Source organism: Struthio camelus, chromosome 1 (assembly GCF_040807025.1).
Source record: "Struthio camelus isolate bStrCam1 chromosome 1, bStrCam1.hap1, whole genome shotgun sequence".
In the NCBI taxonomy this organism is placed as follows: Eukaryota; Metazoa; Chordata; class Aves; order Struthioniformes; family Struthionidae; genus Struthio; species Struthio camelus.
Window position 1 is genome coordinate 106,184,250 of NC_090942.1, and position 25,492 is coordinate 106,209,741.

At 50.8% G+C, this 25,492-nt stretch overlaps 1 protein-coding gene across 4 annotated transcripts; it reads left to right on the forward strand.

Moving 5' to 3' along the window:
• Positions 1-24,622, forward strand: CD101 (CD101 molecule). Of its 4 annotated transcripts, none has more exons than XM_068910163.1 (9): positions 1-329; positions 1,791-1,953; positions 2,901-3,355; positions 7,617-8,003; positions 8,772-9,152; positions 10,576-10,983; positions 15,831-16,238; positions 17,111-17,506; positions 20,009-24,622. In XM_068910163.1, exons 1-9 carry the CDS (start codon positions 284-286, stop codon positions 20,203-20,205), a joined length of 2,841 nt encoding a protein of 946 aa, XP_068766264.1. In that variant the 5' UTR covers positions 1-283; the 3' UTR covers positions 20,206-24,622. The 4 variants fall into 4 exon arrangements, with proteins under 4 accessions (XP_068766264.1, XP_068766272.1, XP_068766256.1 ...); XM_068910155.1 differs by having other exon boundaries at positions 24-329; positions 1,576-1,953; positions 2,939-3,355; XM_009682711.2 differs by having other exon boundaries at positions 28-329; positions 1,576-1,953; positions 2,939-3,355; positions 10,579-10,983.
• The last annotated feature ends 870 nt before the right edge of the window (positions 24,623-25,492 follow it).

Consider the following 25,492-nt stretch of genomic DNA (forward strand, 5'->3'; position numbering starts at 1 on the left):
AGGTCAGCAGCACTGTGTGCAAGCAGTGGTGGGAGAGGGCTTGGACACAGCCTTTCCCAAGCACGGTTGGGTCCGAGGTCCTGGATATTGCATCTGAGCTGTGAATTACTTCATCGTTCACTCTCTGCTCCCTAACCTTTCCCCGCCTTTTCTGAATAGAGGAAACTGCAATCAGAGGCTGACAGCTTCCTCCCAGCTGCTTTCAAAAGTGGGGTGGCTGTTGCCATCTCACAGAAGTTTTCTGCCACCTTTCCAGGAGAGAACTCAAGCGGAGCCGTTTCCTATGGGACTGGTGCAGTGCCTGGGAGCTGCCCTTGTCCTTGTTCTGGGTGAGTGCCCTGCACTGCAGTAGGGACTTTCTGGAGGGAGATCCACGCTGGGTCAGATGTTGCAGCCGGTCTCTGCGGGCTTTGCAAATGCTGTTTTGCTCTTGTCCAACTTCCTGAAGAGGACGGCTGAGGTCCTACCAGACTGGGTGGCTCTGAAGGGTGCCTCACCTGGGCCGTGGGGTGAGGACAGTCCCCCCGCAGCCTGGCACTGCTCCGGTTCTGAGGCTGCAGGAAGAGGTTGAGCGGTATGTTCTTCTTTTTCCGCTATGGCTTCATGTTGAAGCATGAAACCCCTGACTGGGTTTTGGTGAGGGGACGTGCGGACCCTTGTTGTGAGACTGCTGTCTGCTGGGGGGTGCAAGGGAGGGGTTTTTTTTGCCCCCTTCTGTGGGGTGGGGTGCCTGAGGCAGCTTAATCTGTGCCATGAGCCCCTGTGTTCCCTGGCCTGGTCTCCCGTGTTGATTTTTGGCTCGGTGCCTGCATCCCCATGGGTGTTTTTGCTCAGCATGTGTGGTGGGAAATAGTGCAAAGTGCAGAGCCAAGCGTCCCCTCTGGGAGCTCCCCAGAGAGGGGAGGAGGGTGGCGTGTGGGGTGCTCCTCTTCCCTAGTCTTTCCTACTGAAACCATCTGCAGACAGAAAAGGAGAGAGCCTGGCATGCCTCCGGGTGCCCCCTTGCTCTGGAGGAGCTCTCACCTGCATTACTTTCCCAAGCACAGGCCTGACCTGTCCGTGGAGCTATCTCTTGCACCCAGCCTGCCAGTTCCCTTTGCTGTGTAATGTGCCCCGGCTGAGCCACTGGGGCACTTGGCTTAGGCACTGCATCCCTGTCTCTGGCAAGAGTCGACTCTGGCACCTGCTCCCTGGCCTCTGTGGACTCCAAGTGCTTGGCTCTCTTCATCTTTCCATGCTACAAGGCTCTTCCACTGAGCTCATCCTGGCTGCTGCTCCCCCTGAACAGCTGGCTTTTCAGCTAGGTAGCTGTGATGCTCTGGCCTCTGTTGTGTGACCCAGTATGTTGGGATATGGGAAAGTTTGGAAGCCTGTGTTACGTGATTTGTTCTTATAATTATACTGCGTCCTAAAGTCCCTGGGGCTTCATGCTTCAGAAGAATAACCAAACAGACTAATGTTTTAAGTATTATATCACAGTCCAGTGCATACCCAGACCTGCTGCTATTCCGACTGTACACCTCTGAAATAGCATATATTCCTACAAACACATTTGTGATGACCATTTGCTGACAGGCTTGAGCAGTGGCCAGCGGGTGGTGACCGTTCAAAAGGGGCTGCTTTACCGAGTGAGGGGCTCCCACGTCACCCTGTGGTGTCGGGTGAGCGGCTACCAGGGGCCGGCGGAGCAGAACTTCCAGTGGTCCATCTACCTGCCGTCGGCCCCCGAGCGCGAGGTGCAGATCGTCAGCACTGCCGACCCGTCCTTCCCCTACGCCATCTATACCCAGCGCGTGCGAAGCCGGGAGATCTACGTGGAGCGGCTGCAGGGCGACGCAGCCCGGCTGCACATCACCGAGCTGCAGGACCGCGACGCCGGCGAGTACGAGTGCCACACGCCCACCACCGACGAGAGGTACTTTGGGAGCTACAGCGCCAAGACGAACCTCTCAGGTGGGTCCCAAAGAAGAACCCAACTCCCTGCTGGGCAGCTGCTGGGCCGTGGTAACTTGAGTTTTGCATTTTCCTTACTGATGCTCTTAAGGGGCAAAATTCCTGGGGCGGACATGCTATTCCATGCACAGTGAAAACAGTGCATGTGGGTATAAAGCACAGGTGGGTTTCCTGCTGCCTCCCCCCCTGTGCTGCAGAGAGCATGGATGGGGAGAAGGAGTCACTCTGCTTCTCTGGCAGGATGGCTGGTGAAAAGAGTGAATAATGAGAATGATAGGCAAAAATTTTCTTTCTTCTCTCCCCACTGTGGGATTGCTAGCCTACCCATTGCAGGGAAAAGGAAGCCTATACTGCCCCAGATCCCAACTTTAACCTCAGCTCCTGATGCAGCCACAGCATTTCACAGCCAAGTACTTGAGATGGTAGGAGCTTTTAGGCTGTGAGCGTTAACTGGTGGTGTCCTCTTGGGTCAGGGGTGTATGGGACTTGACCCAAGTGGGATGCCCACAGAAATAGGGGGAGGGAACACCTCCTGCAGAGTACTGGGAGAGGGGATGCGGCTGAGTGGAGAAGCAAAAGAAAAGGCCCTGTTACAAGGTCTCCGGATCTACATGGTAGTACAGCACTTCCAGAGGCCTGAGTGCTTAGTATTCACGCCTGTTTTCTCCTTTATCCTTTGGTATCATGCCAGCCTGCGCTGGCAGGGACAGGAAGGGGCTGGATGTTGATCTGTTCAAGGTTGCTTGACACTGCCCATAGCATGACTGAAGAAAGCACTAGAGAGATGCACTGTGCTTTCTTTCCTACTGAGATTTTAAGCACCTCACACTTTGGCATAATCTGATTAAGGCCTTGTCAATCAGCTGCAGAAGATATTTCTGCTACATTGTCAGATCCCTGAGGGCTTGGGTCTGGTTTTGTAGTAACCAGCAACTCATTTCTTCCAGTGACCAGATGTTCTCTGTGTTTCTCCCCTTGTGGCCAGTGATCGCGGACACCCTCTCGGTTTCCATGCAGCCCCAGGCTCTCACCCGCGTTGAAGGGGATGCAGTGGAGCTCACCTGTGAGGTGTCGAAATCCACCACCCAGCACACGCATCTCTCTGTTGGCTGGTACTGTCTTCAGGGAGCAGGAGACAGCCCCGCTAAGGAGATCCTTACCCTGTCCAAGGATTTTGTTTTGAGGCCAGGGGCCTCTTACGTGCAGAGGTTTCTGACAGGGGATGTGCGGCTGGACAAGGTTGGGAACACCACGTACAAGCTCTCCATCAGGGGAGTAAAGCCATCTGACCAAGGCCAGCTATACTGTGAAGCAGCTGAGTGGATTGAAGATCCCGATGAGACGTGGAAGGACATTTCCCGGAAGCAAACGGAGAAGACATCACTCATAGTCACAAGCCCAGGTAAGGCCCTTGCAGACTTGCACTTCAGCTCCAATTCACATGTGCACTGAAGCTGGTGTAACAGCAGCTTTCGGTGGCCTTTAGCAGTCGTGAGACTGTACCACAAGAGCCTCTTTGCTCCCACGTACTTGAACCAAAGCCAGCGGGCTGAAGATCTAGGGGAAACAGCATCTGAGCATCAGAGTAAACCAACTTCTCTTTTTTCTCCTCTGGGCACAAGTCTGTGTCCCATGGGTTGGAGGGTTTGCAGCTCCTGAGGCATATGCAGAAGTCAGGGGTCCCCAGGCAGCACTAACGTGGAGTATCCAGCACTCCAGCTTCAGGGCAGAGCAACGCCCAGGAAGGGCTTAGCACTGGTGACCGTTATGGCAGGTATAGTTTTTATCTTGTTAAAAACCAGTGAATGAAAACTTGAAATTTGTGACTCACCATGATGTCATGGGGGTTGAGCCAGTCAATGCAATGCTTTCCTCCCCATCCCCCATGAGGTAGGGCTGTGAGAGCTTGCAAGCCCAGAGCCCGCAGGGTGAGTGGGCTGTGCTGCTGCTCAGCTTGCAGGGCGAGGGGAAGGAGGTAGGGATGCCTCTTGGGGTCCCCGGGAGGTGTCATCCCCTCCAAATATGTAGTAACCATGCAGTACCCCAGTGGCAGGCAAGGGTTACTTGGAGGGCCACAGCTAGTGCCTGCTTCTGCTCCTGCTCTGGCCCCGTGGGACCGCTGATTGGTACCCCCAGCTCTCGTGGAGAGCAGGATTGCCTGTCTCTGCCGCAGCCCTGCGCTCAACGTTGGCGAGAGAAGCTGGCTGCACGGATAGGCCGTGCAGCGTGGCTACGGCTGCATCATCCAGGCACCGAGAGAGGCAGACTGGGTGCGAGGCCATGGCAGCCCGGGGTATGGGATGCACAGCCGTCGGTGCTTCTCACTTCAGACGCTCATGCAATTCAACCCCTTTCAGGCCAGCCAGTGCTGACTGTTTTTTTTATGCTGACGGCAATCGTGTAACATCGCAGACCTAAGCCGAGGTGTTAGCAGAGAGAACAGTGTGTGCCTGCAGCAAGCTGGCTCCTTGGCAACGTTAAGTTCAAGTATGTGGAAAAGCATGTTGTTAGACTGCCTTGAGGGTCTCACGGCCTCCGAGACTGAAGTATATGGCAGTCATCTGCCCATTGCAGTGCATTAGCTGGGGGTGCTGAGGGGCAAGCGGGTGCGCTGAATGTGTTGCACGGCTCAGTAGTGTCTGCTGGGGTTGGCTTGTCTGTCCGAGCTGTCACGAGTCTGTTGGGCTCCAGAGCAACTGGTGTTGCCACTTATTAGACCGCTCCCTCATCTCCTTCTAGCTTTTCATATGTGGCTGTGATGGGACTGTGGGTCAGACTGGTTTGAAGTGGGTGCACCAAACTTCTAGGTTATGCTCTAGGAAAATGTAGAATTAATTATTTAGAAGGAGGAGACTTGGACCTGCTACTATGGGCGAGATAGAGTAAAATAGAAAAGTCTGAAAACCAGTCGCTTTCCACTGCTGCCTATCCTCCCTGACTTCGCTCTGTCCCTGCTGGGCATCTCCTTTTCCCTCTGTCTCTCTCTGCCCAGCAGCCTCCTGTGACTCCTGGGTTCTACAAGCTCAGCATCACCTTGTCTAGGGCCGTTGAGAAGCCCTCTTTCTCTCTGCTTCGAGATGTCCTCAACAGTGCATGTTTGCCCCCCGCTCCTCCAAGCGCCCTGCCAGCCTTCCCTCCTGCTGCAAGCCCTTTGCTTGCTGTGGTTCCTCACCCTGCGCTTTCTCCACGTATATGTGGCTAGCTGTGCTCAGAGGAAGGGAAAAATCTTTCTTTCCCACCAAAATTTCACCTCGCCTAGTATGCAGCAGCCAAGGCAAAGCTGCTGTCTAATCAAAGCTAAGCCCTTTAACAAAATATACAGTGATGTGTAGTGAAATGAGTAAGTCTCTCCCAGGGGATTATAAAAAGGACTTGGAGGCTGACGAGAGTGTTGCCCTCGTGGGTACCAGCATCGTGCGGAGAATGAAGGGCTTCCTGCAAACAGCAGAGTGGCAGGCAGGAAGGCAGCAAGAGTGGAGGAGGCTTTGGAGGTTGCGAGGACACGCAAGCTCAGGACACGGGGTTCGGCTCCCCACAGAGTCTGGGGGGGTGGCAATGCAAGGAAAGTGGGAGAGAAACCCTTTAGTTAAACAGTGTATTTGAATGTGAGGAAGCCAGTGGAGAGGGCTGGGGGGGTAACCACCTCAGCGAGGTGGCCGAGGCTTGGCCTGAGCGTGGAGGCGACAGCGGGTAGTGGAGGAGCCTGCACAGCAAGTGCGGTGAGGGGAGCAGGTATCGCGTGCGAGGGCGGTGAGTCAGGGCAGGAAACCAAAGAAACAGATGAGCAAGGAACATGTGGTGTGGGTGCAGCTCAGTGAGGGCAAGACACCAGGAACGAGTTCTGTCTCCCCCTGTGAGAGCCTGGTCCCTGAAAGCTGGCCAAGTTGTATTCCTCTCATACACTGTTCAGAGCAATGGCTTTCCACGCCTGCTGCTGCCTGGTGAGCAGTTGTAGTTAGCATGCTCTTCTGCATTCGCCTGTTTAAAAGGGTTCGACGTGCCTGGTGGTGTGTGCCTTCAGGTACCAGTGCCAGACAATCATTTAGAAACAGAGAAACCCTGTGAAAGTGTAATATTTGGACTGTAGCACCTGTCCAGAGTAGAAGTATGGCAATAGCTGTAAAAAGAGAACCAGATGGTTGTATTAGATGGGGTGGGGGTGGAGGGGATGACTGGATGGAGGCACGTAAGCCATCAGTCGTGTCTGCAGGGCTTGCTCCAGAGCTACATGGGAGAGCCGGAGCCTTGGGGCCAAGCGCCCCATCAGTGCGAGACTGGGCCACTGCTCCAGCCGTGGCCATGTGCTCTAATGGTTTCTATAAACTCTCACGCAAATATTTGGGGATGCCAAACGTATCTGCAGTGACTGAGATTCCTGTTCGTGAATTGTTTATGAAGCAATGTTTAAATTAACAGGGTAATTTGTTTTCAGTAAATTATTTGAGCCCTCCTAGCAGTCTGAGAGCTGTTCTGTTTTACCTTGAAACCATAGCATACAGCCTTGTCCCTCCTGCTAGACATGGGAGGTACACTAGCAGCCCAAGGAGATGGAGCAGCATGATGCAGGCTGCATGACACAGGCTGCCTGCCCAGGGAGCAGGGGCTTTGCTGTAGCTTCTGCTTTTGCACAGCATCACTACTTTGCGGGAGCTCTGTGTGGGGTTTCAGAGCGCCCCAGAAGGTCTCTGCCTTCAGCCACACTCCATCTCTGAGAACTGTTGGAGGAGCCTCATCCAGGCCAACACGAGCAGCCTGGGGATATTAGTGGCCAAGGCTTTGAATGCCCTGTGAGGAAGGTGGATCGCATCATAGGACCCAGAGACAGGGACCCTTAGTTCAGGTGTGGCTGACTGACCAAGAAGGTCCACCAAGTTAAAGATTATTTTATGGTCCCCCTGTTACTATCCTCTTTGCTGGGCACATGCAGTTGGTAGATAAAAGGAATAAGATGCAGGCTGGATAATCTTCAGCAATTCTTACTTCCTTCTGAAACCTTGGCATCCTATGACAGTTCTTGAAATTTCTGCTTGTTTTAGGGACTAATCCAAAAATTCTCCAAGTTGGAGAGCCATTCTTATCCATCCCAGAGTAGCCAGTGACATCTGCAGCATGGGAGAACCAGCTTTGCCAAATTCAGACGAGGAACTTGAATGCAAGCCACTGCATGCCACTTCCCGTCACAGACAGCTGAATTAAAATGGCCACTGAATTACAAAGGCCCTTGGTAGCCCTTTCGGGTTTAAGGGATATTTGTTATGTGATGCAGAACAGCTCCAGGCGACAAGGCAGTCAAGCCTTCCTTGATACCTTTGAGTCAGGGCAGACCACGGTTCGGATGCCTGAGCGGAGCCAGGGTGACTGCAGCTCAATGCCGTCCGAGTAGGTGCTGTAGTCCCCAAGCTGTTAGCTGTCCTGACAGGGCTGAGCCTTGGCTTCATGGCTGCAGTGGTGCTTCATCCCCTTGTGACCAACAGTTAGAGTCTGGAGCTGACCAGCTTCTCTCAGTGGTGAAAACTTCCCATTTAGATCACTTCCCTAATGACAGAAAATATCTGAGTAGAAAACTCCTCCTCCTCTCCCTCTGTGTATCCATTGGAGCTGCCAGGTGACCGGGAAGTCTGAAAAGGGCCACCAACACCCACTTTACTTCTGCTTGCCGATAGATAAAAATCTCCATGTGACCATTGCTGCCGCTGAAAGCTCCCTTTCCGAAGGTGACACCTTGCAGCTAAATTGCTGTGTGAGAGCCCAGAACAGCCGTGGCAGGCAGTTCCAGGTGATTTGGCTCCTCAACAGCACTGAAGTGGCCAGGGTTGACCCAAGTGGAGTGCTGATTTGGAAGAAGGAATATGAGGAGAGAGCCACACTGCGGCAGCTCCAAGCTTTCAAGCAAAGTGATACAGTTTATGTCTTCACCGTATATGAGGTGAGACTGACGGACGAAGGTACGTACAGCTATTCGATTTCAGAAGTGGAGAAGGCTCCTGGAGACGTTCGGAGCATCCAAACCAAGCTGTCGTCTGACCTCAAAGTCAACGTGAAGCCAATAGGTTAGCAAATCTACTTGGCTCTTCTAGGTGAAGCCTGTGGTGATCACTGACTGGGGAATGCTTCAGGTCTGGCGTAATCTTGATAGGGACCTGTCCACAATACAACTGCTGTTTGTAGCAGAGTGCACATGTGCCACAGTTTTCAGCAGGTAACAGTGAGAAAAACATTTGCTCTGGTAAACATTAGCATGACAGTGCAGCAACTGTCAACCAAATATAAACGTTTAGTTCGGTCTCTCTGCTACAAGTTTTGGGACAAATAGGTAGAGTTCTGAGGACACTATGTCCAGTACTTCTAAGTCTTTGGCACAAAAACCTGTGAGCAGCCCCTGCTGCTTCTCTTGAGGAGCTCAGGATAACAGATTCTGCTAAAGGGGATCATTGTCGTTTCCATTAGGGTGGTCTCTCTATTTTGGGGGGGGGGGTGACTTGTGAGAAACCACTCTAACAAAGCTGCATAGCAGATTCTTGGTTTCCTTGTCACAGCTAGACTATGATGATTTAGATGTGGCAGGTGGTGGGAAAAGTAAAATCTGCCTGGTGGGACTCTATATTTCTTTAATGTTCTGTTATGTATCAGTGTCCCAGGAAAGCCATTAAAAAGAAAAACTCTCAAAGGTTATAAGAAAAAGTTGAAAATTTCAGACAATTCCTTTCAGTTTTCGGTGCCAAGTTTTATCTAGTCTCTCTGTTTAATGTAACAATACGTTGGCTTTCTCTGATGACAAAAAAACCAGTCCCCTCCAATGCAGTACCTGTTGTTTGCAGAAAGCTGCATGCACCTGTCCATGTCCACCAGCACGGCGCAGATAATGGCGGGAGATACCTTGATCTTCCTTTGCAAGGTGCAGGGAACGACCAACCCTCTGTCTGTGCGGTGGTGGCACCTGCAGCAACATCAGGGCCCACCAGCCCTTGTGGCCACCATGGAGCGGGACGGCTCGTTGACCCTAGGCAGTGCCTACCAGGACCGTGGTGCGCAGGGCAGCATCAGGCTGGAGAAAGCAGACTCTAGCACTTTCACCCTGGTGATCGCCAACGCGTCGTCTGCAAGCGACGGCGGGTCTTACAGGTGTGAAGTGGTGGAGTGGTCCCAAGGCAAGAGCTGGACGCAGGCTGAGGAAACTGCAGTGACGGTCAGCCCTCTTGGTAAGTTGGGCCACCCGCTTTTGGTGGCTTTCAAGCTGGATGCACATGTGATGGGAGGCAAGGCAGTACACTGATGGGAACCCAAGGCTAGGAATGAAGTCTGCGTGCTGAGCTCCACTGCTGTCGCTAGGTGATCTGAGGTCAGTTGCTTGCCACTGAAGTGCCTCAGTTTCCTCACTTATAACAGGGGTTTCGAGTCCTCCATAGCATGTTTCAGAGAGGGAAATGGCAGGTAACTGCTAAAATACCTGGAGATCTGGAAGGCAGTGGTTTGCTTAGCAGTTCTTTCTAACTGATCCTTTAACTGCAAATGCAAAATATGTGTTCTATCAGCATAATTGCTTAGGGTAATTAAGCTCAAGAAAAGCCCTTGCTGAATTGCACTGTGGCCTTTGTCGGTGATATGCCCTTGGCTTTGGCACCTGATTGCTTCTCCTGCGTCCTTTCTGAGCACTGATTTGCTAACTTCCCAGGCATGCAGAGCCCATGTCTTGTCACCTTTTGATTGATGGAAAGGATGCATTTATGGAGAGACAGGTTTGGCTGTAATTTAATTTTTTTTTCCTGTCATTATTTCTGTGATGGGTGCCTAGACCACTGGGTGGGCCACAGTAGTAGTTCTTTTACAAAGAGTGAAAACAATAAACAAACAGCACAGCAGAAGAGGGAGAGGGAGGAGGTGAGTGGCAGACAGCACTGCGATTCCGTATCTGAAATGGCGCACTACTGCTTCGAGAGAGGCACAGTGCAATCCCCAGCTTGGTGCTATGAGGTGTGACTGGGAAGACTGGTGTAGCAACATGAGCCTGGAAGAGGGTGTACCCAGAGCTGCGTGGGCCTGGGGTGAAGGAGCGGGGCATGGGGCAGGCAATGTCGCTAACGCTGCATGGGTGGACAAGATGTGGGTCTGGGCCTGGAAGAGCAATACGGGCCTGGGTTTTGGTGGAGAGCGCCCGTGGCTCAGGCTGTGATCACAGGACACAAGTGGAGGCAAGCATTGGCTGAACAGAGTGGGGGTAGGACTGGGGTTACCCTTAGTCTGGCTGGCATCAGACTGACGAGATTTGCATAGTGCAAAATAAGGCAGAGTACTGCTTGTTGGCATGGGGACGCACTGACATGGCAGGGAAAAGTCTGCCTTGGGTTGGTACTGCGCGTGCAGGAGAGGGGCAAGGCGTCGGAGCGGGCTTTGCATCAAGCTTTTCTCCTATAGTGAAGCTAATGCTATCCACCTATCAGCATCAAGAGCACTGAATTCAGCTGGAAAATAAGGCAAGTCCAGACCATGTCAGGGGGAGCCTGCGAGATGGCTGGGGGAGCAGGAGAGGGTGCCTCGTGGGCAGGGGTGACAGCAAGGTGACGTAGCGTGCAGTTACTGGCTGGGCTTCGGGAGTCCAGTGCCAATGACTCTCTTCCTCTCAAGCAGATGTTGGTTTGCACGCTGTGCTGATAAGCCGAACTGCCACCGTCAAATACGCTCAGAGTTTTGAACTCTTCTGCCAGCTGAGCGCCAGCTATGCCCTCGAGCAGGTCCCGGTGTCTGTGATGTGGCAGTTCCAGCCCAGCCGACCCACGAGGGACTATCAGGAGCTGGTCAGAGTCCTTCCTGATGGCACCGTGGCATGGGGGACCGCCCAGCCGCACTTCCTGAAGAAAACCCAGTTGACAAAGGCTGCCTCTTCCTCCAGGCTGCTGATCCATGGTGCCACAGTGGATGACGAGGGCACCTACAGGTGTGAGGTGGGGGTTTGGAGCAGGAGTTCGCCGCCGCGGGGACAGCCGGCTGCTGCTGTGAGGTCTAATGCCGTGGGGATAAAAGTCACCCTGCCAGGTAAGTGGCATTACGTGTGTTTCCTCAGTAGCAGTGTCTTGTTATGAGGTTTGTCCAAACCCATCAAAAATAACAAAGGCTTACTGGGACCATTGAGGGCTGGGATGCCCCTGATGGAGTTGCCTCCTGGGCCCCACGAGGCGGTGCCGCTCCTCGTGCCTCTTCCTCAGTGCCCACGGCTCTTAACAGTGCTCTCAGAGGCAAGTTTGCGGTTAGTGAGTGGTGATACTCATTTATTTGCAGATTAGGCCCGTCATATAGGGGTCAACCTTGCCATTAGGCTTTAAGTTTCATCTCTGGGAGGAAGAAGTTCCCCTGAAGGCCAACCTTCCCCTTGGCTATGGGCCCAAGAAGCCCAGCTGAGCACCAGGGAGGGGGGTGAGAGGTGCCTGCTATGATGACGGGCTTCTGGAGAGCCATGGGACAGCCCTGCTGCCCCAGAGCGGGTGCCAGGAGGTCGATTTCCTCCACTCGTTTTCCTGAGCTTTCCCAGGTGTATTGAGGTGTTCGGCCACTCTTCCCAGCCTAGCCCCTCAGCAGAGGAGTGCAGCCTGCAGGAAGCACCTAAACCTTTCTTCAGGGCTGGGAGCTGGGTCTGACGCGCAGCGGGTTATTCCCTCTGCCTGCCATGGCTGTGCGTGGAGGTATTGCCCTTGGGAGAATGGGCTGAGCCACGCAGCAAGGAGTTGCATGCGCCGTTGCCCTTTTATGGCCATGACTAAAGGCAGGGTCTGTGCCTCCCAGGCGCCTGCCAGTATCTCCCAGGGAGCCACAGGCTCATTCCTCTTATGGAAGAGGGATGTCATAAATAAACCAAATTCCTCGAGTCGACCCCTCTGCTCATGCGCGCCACCCCGGGCAGTAGAGCTGTGGCAGCTTGCCCTGATTGTGGCTGTGGCTGCTGGAGAAGTTAAAGGAATGGGCCAGGCCAAAACCTCTGAGCCTATGGAGGCAGGCACAAGAAAACGGGGATTTTTTTCCTTGTATCTGTTCTATCAGCAAAGGAAAGTTCTTACTTTTTTTTTTTTTTCCTTGCATTACATGCTCCTTCCTCTAACCTTTGGCTTTTAGGGATCACAACCCAGTGAACTGAAAGTACTCACTTTCCATGTTTTTTTAACTGATGGGTTTGCTGTAGCATAACCTTACACATTTCCTTCCCTGTTCGGGCTCGTTTCCATGGTGCTCTCCTCCTGCTCTGTTGCTGTTCTTCTGCCTGCCCCTGTAGAGCTGAGTACTGAGGCGCTCTGTTTTACACCTGAATTATAGCCAGCTGGTGTGAGGGGAGGCTGTGGAGCAGTGATGCAGGAGGGAGGCTGGGGTGACAATAGTCAGCAGATTGGGCACACATTTGTAATGTAAATGGTATTAAGAAAAGCAAGTGTAATTGTAGATTGTCTACGCAGAGCAGACAGTAGCAGCAGAGCAGGAAGATATTAGGACATTTGGCTCCAAATATATTGCAGCCATTACTGGATATTGCAAGAGTGTAAAGACACTGGGAATTGGGAGGGGAATAACACACGTAGTGGGAGGATAACTGCTGGCTGTAAGTACTATTACTCTAAGAAAGGCAGCATAAGCCAGGAAAGGATATTTAGGAAGGCACAGCACAAGTCTGGGAAGGAAACCTAATCTAGCAGCAATGGGATAAGGCTAAATTCTAGCAAATCAAGCTGCAAATTATGAAAATCACCATTTGATTTCCAAACATATAAAATCTCATGGTTGGAGCCCACGGAGATATTCAAGTTCTTGACTTTCGCTTAGGCACTTGATTCCCTGCTCAGTGTCAGTAGGCACTTTAGACATTGAAATGCCGCTGTGAATCTGGCCTGGAGCCTCCCACGGGAGGGACGTGCATGAAAGAGGAGGAAGGAGCACAAATCCTTTCCATCTCCAAACTGCTCAGGTAATTCAGCATCCGACCCTTGGTGGGGGCTGATAATTAGTGTCCTGGGCAGGCAGATGCAGAGCTAGCCGTAATGCACTTCGCTGCCCTCTCCCAGAGGTGATGCTCCCACGAGGCTGCCCATGGTGGACTCCCTCCGGCGCTGGAGCGATTTGCTGGGAGCATTGCGTGAGCCATTCCCTGGCACGCCAGCCACCTGCGCTCAGGTTGCTGGAAGCCACAGAGTGCTTTTGCTCACGGAAAGCGCATTGTCAGCAGGCACCGTTCAAAGCAAGGCAACGTACGAGAGATTCGGCTTAGTTAATTAAATTGAAATTGAAAGAGAAAACAGACGCACTTCTTCATATGCCAAAGGGAAAGGAAGGCAGCTGGTCTGCCCTTTTCGGTGATTGATCTTTAGCAGTAGTGGTATGAGTGACAGGAGCCTCTGAGCTGAAAGAAAGGGGCTTTGTAGTGAGCACTTGGCTTCCTCTTGAGGTGATCTTTTTGGAGAATATAACAGCAATTTTTCTCATCAAAATTGAGCGCTCTTAACAGTGGTTTCTTCGTCTCCTCTCTGAGCTATAGTAGTCTTTGTTTCTCTGGAGTATTTTCTGGCCCAGTGGATGTTAGGCTGGGCCCTACTCCCTCGAGGGGCCTCCCTGGGTGGTTTGCTCTCTCCCGAGCCGCTGCTGGCAGCCTGTCTGGGTTTGGGGACAGAGCCTGGGTTGTATATGTCCATCTCAGGTCCCACAGTACTTCTAGGTGGAGTTCACTTGGAGGGAGATGCACTTTTTAGTCTAGCCTGGCCAAATGGCCAGCTTTTCTGGAGCACTTTTGGCTTTGCGAGGTGGCAGGGCCCCTTGTGTGGGGTGCCTCTGCCAGCAGGCTCTCCATGCCACTGCCCAGGAGCAACAGAGGCGGGACAGGGCAAAACATACATTGGTGGTCTGACATGGGGAAGCTGTCCCAGATGTTCATCAGGCCTGTCTGAGGTTCAAATCAAGCTTAGGTGATGGCTGTTTTCTTAGTCCTTGTTAGGGTTTAAATACTATCTATTAAACTAGTGAGCTAAAGTATCTCTTTAATCACCTTGAGGTTTTGTTTTTCTGGCTTCCTTTGAGACTCTCTCCTGCTGGCACAGCTGCTCTCCCCTCTTTGGGGTGGTGCCTTCAGGACTGACTGGATGGAGGAGAAGACACTCCCCCAGATGCAGGTCTTTCCGGCGCTTTGGATCGCACGGAGCTGTTAACATTAGCACGGTGGTTTTTGAAAGATCCACTGTATTACCCAGGTCCTGCCTGCTCCTCCAGGAGGAAGGGCAACAGTGTGCAAAGAAAACAGCATAAGTGGAAGTGAGCAAGGAGATAGTGCTGACACATTTGAAAGGGAGGCAGAAACAATAGTTGGGGTGTCAAGAACCATCAGAGAGGGTATTTTGTATTGACTGGTCTCGGGAGATGCAGCGATGGCCTCTAAAGCAGATTGCAGACTTCCTGTTTTGAATGGGTACCTGAGGACCCAGAGGTCTTGGAAAACGTATTTATCTCTGACCTATGGGAGGTGGGAGCTCCCTGGGACGTGGACCAGAGTGCCAGGGAAGTCCAGGGGAGAAGATGAGGCTTAGGATCAACTGTGAAAGATCACGGTGGAGCAGGAAATATTTTTGCGATTCTGAAAAGAAATGTGAAGGCTTTCCCTTCTTGCATACCAGCTTCCCTATTAGCCTCTGTGAGAGAAGCCGTGGGGAGCTCCCATTCCACATGCTCTGCCCAGGACCTGCCGTAGTCACGTCCCTCAGCGAGGATTTGTGAGGGAGAGCTCTCTGAGTATGTGGCTCAGGGTGGGAGGAGAAACTTTCTGCATGGGCAGGAGGATCGTTCCTTTCAGCATATCCTTTACCCTACCCTCAAACAGTACCTGAGATCAAAGCAGCTAGGATCTCATCCCAGCCTCCACTGCGCAGTGCTTTCAGCTACTGAGCAGATATACGAGGAAAATCCAGGAATGAAAAGTCAGCCTGTGGTCCCTTAAGACCCTGAAGGATGTCTTGTGCTGAGTAACTTCTGTATATCCTTGGGTAGATACCTGTGTATACTCTCTGGCCACTGGCCCCGTCTGACAGAAATAGTGTCTTAGTGAACGCAAGTAGAAGCCTGAGGGGGAAACAGAGGCATTGAAAGGCCTAAGAGATTGATTTGCAGTCTTTCCATTGCTTTAGAACAAGCAATAATGCTAGCACCAGGTGACGTGCAGTGGGAGCTGCACAAGAAGCAGTGGCCATGCTCACAGGGACTGCTGCTGCGCTGTTCCACGGGGGAGGGACGCTGAGCTGCAGGAAGGATTGGGAGTTTCCCTTTAAGCTATTTAGTGCTTAATTGAACAATTACCAGGTATAATCGCAAAGGACATTCAGAAATACATTATACGGCTTCCAGTTAATAACCAGCAAGTGGACGAGACACTAACTGTTAGCGAAATCCACAGACTCTTTAGTCTCCCTGAGATAAAAGACGCTTATTCTTCATTGCCTCCAAAGCCGTGGGCTGGTTTTGTCACTTGTGTGCGAGCCTAGTGATAGGGAGATGTCAGTGGGAGACTGACGCGTTCGCTTCAGATATAGGCTTTGCCTCCAAGCTTCAACACGGAGTCTGCCTTAATTTTCCCATTTGTGCCTCATGATTCCTCAGACAGCTGCTTCTGCTATTCTCCTGCCCCATGGCACCCAGTAATTCCCAGCCAGTGCTCGAAGTGCAAATAAGGATACGTGAGTTTGTTCCTCCTCCTCCTTTCTGCCCAGCCCTTCTGCTCCAGCTAACGGGTCTTTGTCCTCTGAGCATCCTCCTCCTCTGTCCTCTTTCAGCAGGGCTCGCAGGCCAGCCATATGCTTTTTCCTATTAGCATTCCGGTATTGATAGGTACAGCTTTAATGATTAATTTTATTTCTCCATTTCAGAAAGCAAGCTTCAGGTAGCTACGAAAGAGAGCTCTGTGGAGATTGCTGGCGGTGCTGATGCAACCATTGAATGCAGAATCATGTTTGCCCAGAAAACTGCTCAGTTGGCCATCACCTGGTACTTCCTGCCATCTTCTCCAGCAGATGCAATCCCGCTGCAAATTGTAAGGGCCAACTACAGCAACATACTGGAATATGGGGCTGAGTTCAGCTCTCTGATGCAGAGGTCCAGGTTCCAGAGCCAGAGGGTCTCCGGCGACGTCTTCTGGCTGCAGATCCTGTCTGCCAACCATGGAGATGAGGGTGGCTATTATTGTGTGGTAGAGGAGTGGCTCTGGCTGGCAGATGGCTGGTACAAACTCGGAGTGGGGGAATCAGGAAGGACCACACTGGAATTAAAGATCTCAGGTAAACAAATGGTTCTCTCTTGCATAGGTGCCACAGGAGGAGGTTAGGGTCCCTGCCTAGCCTCTTCTCCTAAGCTGACGGGGCTTTAGAGAAGCAGATGTTCCTGTGTAGATCTGAGATTTAGGGATTTTTTGACTCATGGCATTGCTCCATGGAGAGGCAGGAGGTGCCAGTACCCTTCAAAGGGAAATAGGGAATTAGGAGGATTCACCACATCCTCCCAAACCAATGAAGCTGGTATTTTTGCCTCCAGCAGCAGGAGATGTCTAATGCTTCATAACAAAGTGGCCTTTTCCCTCCAACACGTGGTGCTCTTGATCGCTTGTGCAGTGCAGTGAATAGAGGAGAAGCCCTTTCCTGACACTCCTGAGCATCCTGAAGCAAGATATTGTTTATCCTAGTGCATCTAGTCACTGAGAACAAGTCTGAATGCTCAGCTGCTCTCATTTTGTGTGCTGCACTGCTAGGGTGCATGGTGGGTCTCCCTGGCTCAGTACTTCCAGGCTGCCTCTCCCTCAGCCTGACTTAACATATAGATGGCAACCCTAAATAAACTGGATCAGAGAGTTACAGGTTCCTAAATAGCTTTTGGTCCAAGGAATGCCCTGTCACTTATTTGAACGGGGGAAGAAAATAAAGCATTACAACAGAAGGTGGTGAACAGGGGACAGAGAGAGTGTGCTGAATGCCCCAGGGAATATGTCTCATAGGAGCAAGGGGGCCTATGCACATCTCTGAGGCTCTTCCAACAGGCTGTCCAAATCCTCCATGCTTTGCTCTGGAAGGTTTCCATCAGGTTGCGGGTGTGGGAGGGAGCATTTCTATAGCGGCGCAATACAGTGACTGCTCTTTCTGCTTGCCTCCCCTCCCAGAGAGTGAACTGGATGTGGGAAAGACCAACCACAGCATCTCAGTGAGGGAGGGTGCCGAGGCAACAGTGGGCTGCCTGCTGCAGGGTGTGCGCCCGCCCGCCTCCCGTGTCTCTGCCGTCTGGTTCCACGGGGAGGATCGCGCTGGTGCGAGGCCCCTGCTGCGCCTCCACCGCGACGGCACGGTGGAGTATGTTCAGGAGAGCCTGGCAGGCAGGCTGCACCTCCGCCGCCCTGCTGCTGGTGACTTCAGCCTGACGCTGCGAAGCGTGGAGGAAAGCGACACCGGGGTGTATTACTGCCAGGTGCAGGAATGGCAGCAGGACAGCAAGGGGGAGGCCTGGGCTCTGCAAGCGTCGGCGCTCTCAGGGTACACGAGGCTCACTACGCTCCCACCAGGTAACGCCCTGCCATGCTGCATGTGAGGGCATCCCTCGGCCCTGGTGGTGTGTGTCAGGGTGGCAATGGTAGTGCTCTGCTAGAGGTGCCAGCTCCAATAGCAAGGGTGCAGCAGGGCCAGAGTGGGGGGACTTGCTAAGCAAGGCGAAAACTGGGTGCTTGGCACCATGAATGTTGGAGGTGGCACTTGGATGAGGCACTGAGAGCTCTGGCTAAGCGAACCGCAGATGCAGGCCGGAGGACGCCATTGGCTTTAAAAGGAGCACTCCTGTGTCTGTAGCATGTTGCTGAGTTGAGTGCTCTTGGCAAGATCAGGTGCACAAAACTGCTCTCAGCTGTGCCACTTGGACTAGAATACTAACTATGCAGGGGGAAAAATTCTGGGTGTGCTTTTCCTGGCCTGTTGATCTCCAATGAGGCCTCTAAGAACAGCCTCTGTCCTCCTGGTGCAAGCTGGGTTGTGTGTCAGGCCACAGAAATAGAGATGGGTTCTGTATGCAGAGGTTCAAATAAGTAAAAGCAAAGCCCTCAACTGGACAGGCTCAGTGTTTCTAGGGAGGTAGCTGACAGGGAAGAAATACTCTTTTGTTGACTCTTTGGGGAAATAGGAGGCTCAGATGACCCATGTGGAGAAAAATTATGAACTTTGAAATCAACCGTGTTGTACCTCGTTCAGCTGAAGGTGCTGATCCTCTCATGCTGTAGCACTGCAGTTGCCATGCATAAAGCCAGCCTGGGTACCTACTTGTAGTTATACAACAGCTACCAGCACCACTGATGCTCAGGGGACCTGCGGTGCCCTCCTGTGGGCCTGCTACTGGCGTGGGTTTGCATGGAGTCACGCATTGTGTATGACTCTGCACTTAGAGCAGGGCTAATCTGGATACACCTGCATAACAAAGGGTTCACTGTACTTCATCCCTATAGCTGTTATGTTCATCTTGTTGTCCATCATGGCTCCCTGTAGCACTCTGATTTCTCCTTCATCAGCTCCCTCTGCCTCTTGTTAACCATTGCTGGCTGAAATAACTGTTGCTAAAATTGCTCAGTAACTGCTGGAAAATTCTCCTCAAATTCTGTATATGTGCTTTTGCCAAATCATTTTCATGGCTTTCACAAACCCAAGAGATTAGCTGTTTGTTTCCTTGCTGTTTTATGTTTCTCCAATGATGAAGATATCTTGAGAATGCCTCTCTAGCTCACAGACTTCAGCGTTTTTTAGAGGAAGTTGTCTTGGGGGGGGACACAGCTAAGGTTAATACCTGCAACCAGGAGTAACTTCAGTTGTAATCCCTGATGCTGCTGTTAGGACACTTCTCTAGTACTGCAGAGGCATTTGTTTAATTCAGGCTTCTGTCTGTTTTCCTATGGGATAATAAGCTCTGCTTCCATTTGCATGGACAGGACGCAGAACTTCAGAGGTAGAGAAGTAAATTGGGGAAAATGTGGAGAGCCACTTCCAGAAAGAAGAGCAGTTTCTAGTTCACTTTGTTCCTCAATTCACACCTAGCCCATGAGACCATGTGGGTCCCCTGTGGACAACTTCAAATTAACAAACGTGTATGCTCATCTTGGTTCTGCAGAGTAACTGTAAAGCACCTGTGCATAGGCTTTGGCTAAAGAGGAGAACTAAGGGAAGCGATGACACTTTGGGATGGATAAAACAGACCCAAAGGAGTGACGTGACCCTTCACAATAGCCCAGATATATCTGAGAACATCCTTTGGTGTCGGGGTCATGCATCAAGTGAGGAGACTTTAATGGCCAGGAATAATGGGTGGCTGAGAGGAGCCCAGGACAAAAATGGGGACTCTAAATGGGGGCTCTTCAGCTAGCAGCCAACTGACCAAGTCCAGTCTTTCAAACTAGCCAAATCAGCAGTACAGGCGGCCTCCACCTCAGCCAGGGAGCCATTCTGCAGGAGGTGCCAGGGAGAGGGATGGGGTCAGCAGCTGCCTGAAGTTCAGCACAGCTGAAATGGGACAGTGGTACAGCAGGACTGGGAAGGAACAAGGGTTTAGGGTGGGGACAGAGACCTCCTCCTTGGTCTTATTTCCTTTGCTTTCCCCTCATCCCTCTCTGCTCTGGTAGAGCCTCTTACAACAACCTTCTACCACCCCACTGTAGCTGGTGTCAGGCAGGGAGTGAGGCATGAATTGGACGTGGCTTTTCCTTATGGCGCCTGGTCTGGAATGAATTAGCTGAAGAGCTGTGCTGTCTCTATTAGGATGTTTCAGCTGAGACTGAGCTGCGGGCCCCATCTCACCTCTCAAGCAAGAGGCTGAGGCAAATTACCTTGTTTCTCTCCCCCTTCTTCTCAGGTAGCCTTAAAAATGGTGTCTGAATTCTTCAAAATCGGTGGTATTTAAGAATGAAGAACAAATGATAACAATCTATCCTAGAGAAAGAGAAGGAGATGAAAAGTCAAATTGGCTTGGGCTTCACTTGCTTTTTTCTTTTTTTCTTTCTTTTTTTCTTTTTTTTTTTTTTTTTTCCCTACAGAGTCAACTGTTTTCTCCAGGATCTGCTCGTCTCCACCACTGCTGAACTTTATCCTATACTTACCTCTGGTTCTCATACTTCTCCTGGCCATTGCTGGCTTCTACTGGTACCTCAAATTCAGGAGAGTCAGAAAGGACGATATCAAAGACGACCAGCTGGTGGAACTGCAAAGGACTGAAGACATCAAGCAAACTTAGCTGGTCTATACTGACAAGTGTAACTTAAAGGAGTGGAGTTGAACTGTCTGAGGAGGACTGGATGCTTGCAGTGAGGCTTTGTATTGTTTTTCAGTAGCTCTTGTAATGAATTTCTGAAATTGCACATTTATTCTGTGGAATGAAGCAGCTGAGAATTACTTAGCAAAACGGATCTTTGTAATGTGTGTTTCTGTCTCTTAGGTTAGATGCCCACCTATTTGACACCCTGTTCATTGTTGTATATGTGAGATCCTTGCATTATGGTTATGTGCGTCTGCCCCCAGCCCCAGTGTGAAAGGAAGTGTTGTTATTCTCTTACAGGTATAAGGGAATAACAGCTTCCTTGGAGCTGGGGCACAAAAGTATTGAATTGCTGCTTGTTTTAGGAGACGTGACAAAATATGAGCAGTGAGCAGACTAAAAACCAGTGGCAGAACTGGAAATTGACCGTTGCTGTCCTGCTTAAGGCATTGCACTTGCCTTTGTGCATACCTCGTTGGTGCTGGCGAAGCTCCCAGATGCTGTTCCCATCTAGTTCCGAGAAAGGCAAAGAGTGTCTTCTCTGAAGGAAAGTGAGTCTTCATCACAAACCCACCACAAAAAGATGAGGACTGAGCAAGTCTGGCTAGGGCTGAAGAAAGTCTTGTGGCAGGACCACCGCAGCTATCCATCAAAGAGAAACCCTCTTGACCCAACAAGTGCTGTACATGTAGTCTAGGTCCAAGAAGGAAGGTGCAAACAACAACTCATCTTGGAGGCAGCAGTATAACTGGATGAGAATGTAAAGTCGTCACAACTCCTTCCTTTGCTGCAACCGCTGCAGGAGAAGACGGCATCCGGCCCCTCATGGCTGGGCTGTCTGCGAGTCAGTGAGCTGTGCAGCTGGGACCTGTACAGTCTGTACAACGTCCAGGTTGTACCATGTAATATATTGGCTGCAAGCAGGACAGCCTTTGTCTGTAAAGGATTATGTGCATAATGTAGCAGTTGAGTAAACTGGAGGCACTTCTCAGGATGAGCTTAGCTGCTGCAGAACTGGTACCAAGCCCCCGATTGCCTGGAGAGCAGCTCTGGCAGCCTCCTGGGCTTGCCTTACAGTCCTGCAGTATGGAAAGGGTGTATAAATCCCAAGGGCTTTCACCTGTGTATAGAGGAGGTCTTATTGGTCTGTGGGCTGGGTGCTGGACAGGTAATGAACCCCTACACCTTCCTTCCTGGAGAGGTGCCTTCCTGAATGTATGCCTCTTAGGCTAGCTGCAATACCATTTGTATCCCTGCTGCTGCTGCTGCTGGATCTGGGAAAGAACAGGATGAACAGGCTCTTCTCACTGTCATATTCAGACTATGCCCTAGAAATTCAGTATTAGAAGCCAGTAAGGCATTTCTGCCTCCGAAGTCTTTTGCTCCTGGGAAAGTTGTGTGTGTTTGTGGGGCAGTTCCCATATGGCTCTGGGATCCAGCCCAGACTCATCCTTTCAAGACTGACGAGCTCTGCTCTCTGAAAGCTGGCCGTATGATGCATTAGAGGAAGGGAAGTTTCAATTCAGTCCCCTAAAAGTCAAGTGGTACACAACCCATGATTGTTCAAACTGCTATGTTGTTGGTGCTGGGCCACATTTCCAAAGAGTTGTAAAGTCAGACTTCAGGGCATTATTTGGAGCAACAGCCTGAGGCAGAAGCAACTGTGTGTAAATCAGAGCAGATATCTATCAAACACATTCTTTGATCAGAGGGAGGGAGGGAGGGATGGAGACACCACAGCCTCTATAGGTGAGCTGTTCAAGTTCTTCACTTTCCTTACAAGTAGAAAGGCTTGCTATCCTGGATCCGAAGGAGTTGCAGGACGGTTCATTCCCTTTCTCCTTAAAAAGCACTTTTTGCATAAGTTTAAAGATTACTGCTCTTGTTTCCCTGCTCAGCCACCTCCTCTGTACTGACTGGCTCCAGCTTGCTCAGCCTTCTCCCGCAGGCTGTTTTTTCTGGACCTTTTGCAGCTTTTCTCTCAGCTCTCCTGACCCCGCCATGCCTTCCTCAGCATGAGTGTTCAGCACTGCACATGGAGCACTGGCTGCGGCTTTGCAGAAGGCTTTTGTTCCCCAACCTTGTGGGTTGCATCCCTGTTTACATATCCCAGTAGGATGTTTGCCTTTTGGTGCATGTATGACAGTGGGAGGCTGTTTGTGCTTGGCTTGCAATCCACAGGCTCCTCTCCTGCAGATTTGCTGTCTAGCAAGTTGTTTCTCCACTATGTGTTCAGGTTGTTGGTTTTCCTATCTACTTGTAGCACCTTTTACATGGGCCTGTTGAACAGCCTTCTATCCTAGTTTGCTAAGGATCCTGCTATCCGTTTCTCTTAGTCCCTTCTTGAAAACATTTTAACTCATGGACCAATTTCAGCTTGTTTTGATGGAGAAGTAGATGCTCCCTGGACATTTTGGTTCTACAAGTTTCGTGAAAGATGACAGCTGAATGAAGGAGGAAAGGCTCTGAGGAAAGGCTGTAACGCGAGTGCGGTAGTTTTGTCGGCCGGCCTGGGCAGCCCTGAGCCAGCCATACATCTGCTGCCTGAGGCCCAGCTCATAACTAGGGAATCTAGAAAGGAGATGTAGGTATGCTAGTGGATAGAAAGTAGGAACTATTTTTGACCATAAGCTATGAATAATTATTATTCTCTGCGAATAATTATTATTCTCTGCACAGAGTTTACCTACCAGTATAGTGCTCTCCCTCTGAACTTTCGTCTGGATTATTTTCTCATCTTGCTCACAAGAGCACCTCAGGAGCCTACTTTAGAAGCCTAAATCAAGATTTGCGAAAGTCAAGTTTATATGATGTCTGTTGTTTATCCCTTCCCACAAGGCCTGCTACTTTGTTGCAGAGGAGAAATAGATAGGTTTGACATGATATGTTCTTGACCAAAAAAAAGAAAAAAGCTACTTCTGTTCTTCTTGCTTTCTTCTAGGTGCTTGCAAGTACTTTCTTTGTCCCTGTGTCTCTCTGAGAATTGCAGTAACGCAGGCATTTAGCTTCCCCCTTCTTTTTAAAAAGAACTTTGCACTTTTCTTGTAACTCGGTGTCTCATGCCTCCTCAGGTGCTACCACAGCTAACCACTAGCAGAGCAAACGGCTTGTCAGCCTGCTCTTTCAGTGCCTCTAGACAAACCTCACTGGGACCAGGCTTTTTCTGAAAAATCTAGCTCATTTAAGCCCTTGCCATTAGTAAGGGAGCATTGGGGTGGTGGCATGGGGGAGCCTTTGCTGCAGCAGTTATGTGCGCAAGGCAGCCGCTGTAAGCAGCGCAAGCCCCAGGCGTGATAGCGCTGGGCTTGGGGCATCCCTGACTTTGTCCTCTCAGCCCTCCATTGCTGGTCTGTGGAGGCATCTTCACTGGCATCTGATATTTGTGGAAAAATCTGTAGACTCTACAGGAATAGCAGATGGTACCTCTGGTGGATCAGGGGAAGAAGGTGGGCAGAGAGGGAGGGTCCTCCAGCAACAGGACACTCTCTTCTTTTCTGCCTTGTTTTTGCTCAACTAGCCAGAGACCTATTTAAGTAGCAGCTTTCCATTCGTGCAGGCTGAGAGGTTTCGGTTTAAGTTCATAAAGCGTGCCCAGAGCCCTGATGAAAGGGTCTGACAGAGGAATGTGTGTGTTTTTTCAGTGGTGAGTTCTCCCTTACCCACCCTTTTTTTTTTCTTTCTTTCTTTCCCTCTGGCTTTGCTGGGTTGCAGCCAAATGTTTCAGCTGTAATTGTTAAGATGCATTTTTTTTTTTCCAGGAGTGAACTTAGAAAGAGTTGTAACTTATCACAGCAAAAGCTGCAAAACAGTCCTATTTTTAAAAAGAAAATTTTACTTGGCTGAGGTAAATACATGAGAAGGAGAGAGAATATGTGTGTGTGTGTGTCTGTGTGTGTGTGTGTGTATGTTAGGTCAGGAGGAAGGTGTTGATTTTGCTGCCAGGGCTCTTGGCCACCTTTGTCTACCCTCATCACCACCTTTTTCCAAGTCCAGCCTCTGATGTAAAATAGAGCAGCTGATAAATACACATATTTAGCTGTAATAGTCTCACAGGGAATGATAGCGCAAAAGTCCAGGCCCTACAACACAGCAGTGCTCCTGTCACATCGCCTCCCCAAAATATCCCCTTGCCAAGGGAATTTCCTGCTTTAGGGGCAGCATGTGGTGGGAAGACCCAGGGTCCTTCTGGTCCTTTTTAATATTTTGAAGCAGCATAATGGAGTTACAAGGCAATGTAGAGAGGATCCAAGAGGAATTAATCAACTGCAAAGTGCTTACAAGCAGCTGTAGAAATACCAGAGCTGGGTTGTGCTGGAAAACTTGGGTCTGGGAGGTTGCTTGTTGCTGTGCTATCAGGGATCAACGTGGGGCTCTCTCCAGTCAGGGAGTTCCTATTTCCCAAAAGGATCGAGAGGGAAGCTGTGGAAATCATAGTACAAGGGGAGAGAACGGCTTCCTTTCAATCAAGGCAAGACAAACCTGCAGCTTGGCAGGCTTCCTCTGTTCAAAAGACGGATGATGTGAGGGCAGGTCAGCAGGGAATAAAACCATTGCGTTGCCTGCCTAGAAGGTTTCTATGACACCTGCTTCTGGGCAGGAGCAAGGCCGGTGTTTAACACCCGTGCATGCAGCTTATACACTGTGCAATGGCAGTAATGGTCACAGAGAAACGAATGACTGTAACCTGAACGGGGGCGTGCTGAGGACCTTTCGCTGTGAGGCTGCTCCAGCCCTTGTGGAGCGAGGAGTTAGTTGCTGCAAGAACCATGGGAAGCACCTTGCAAGTGAGAAGATGCTTTGAATCCTCTTGCAGCTGATGGCTGGGGGGTTGCTGTCCAGCCCCGCTCCCTGGCAGCAGAGGCCCCTTCAGCAGCATGGTTTCCTGGTATTGCCAGGGGAAGGTTATTGAGGAAGGTTTCCAGACTTTCAAGAACTACTTAGAAACCAATGACTTGCAGTTCTCCTGGCATGTTCCCCTCTCCAGCGGCATCTTTGTTCCTTCCTGTTAACTCTGAATTGGTTCTGAAATTTGACATTTAGTTTTCTTCCTGTGATAAAATATTTAAAAACTACAACTAAAAGATGCAGTTTTGATATATGCTTTGGTCTCATTTAATGCCATTTTGCATTCCAGCTGTGTTTTCTGCAGCCCCTGCTTATTTCATGTGTCCTTCAGCTTTGGTCTTTGGAGTCTATGACAAGGAAGAATCACTCCTGAGACCCTCAACCTTCCTTAACTGCTAAGAAACTGCTGTACCGTGTGTGC

What these genes read in the sequence shown, in the direction of transcription:
- CD101 (XM_068910155.1), top strand. Translation starts at nt 284, where the DNA reads ATGGGACTGGTGCAGTGCCTGGGAGCTGCCCTTGTCCTTGTTCTGG. An exon ending in ACTCATAGTCACAAGCCCAG is followed by an intron (nt 3,356 to 7,616) that starts GTAAGGCCCTTG and finishes GCTTGCCGATAG; the next exon opens with ATAAAAATCTCCATGTGACC. An exon ending in AGTCAACGTGAAGCCAATAG is followed by an intron (nt 8,004 to 8,771) that starts GTTAGCAAATCT and finishes TGTTGTTTGCAG; the next exon opens with AAAGCTGCATGCACCTGTCC.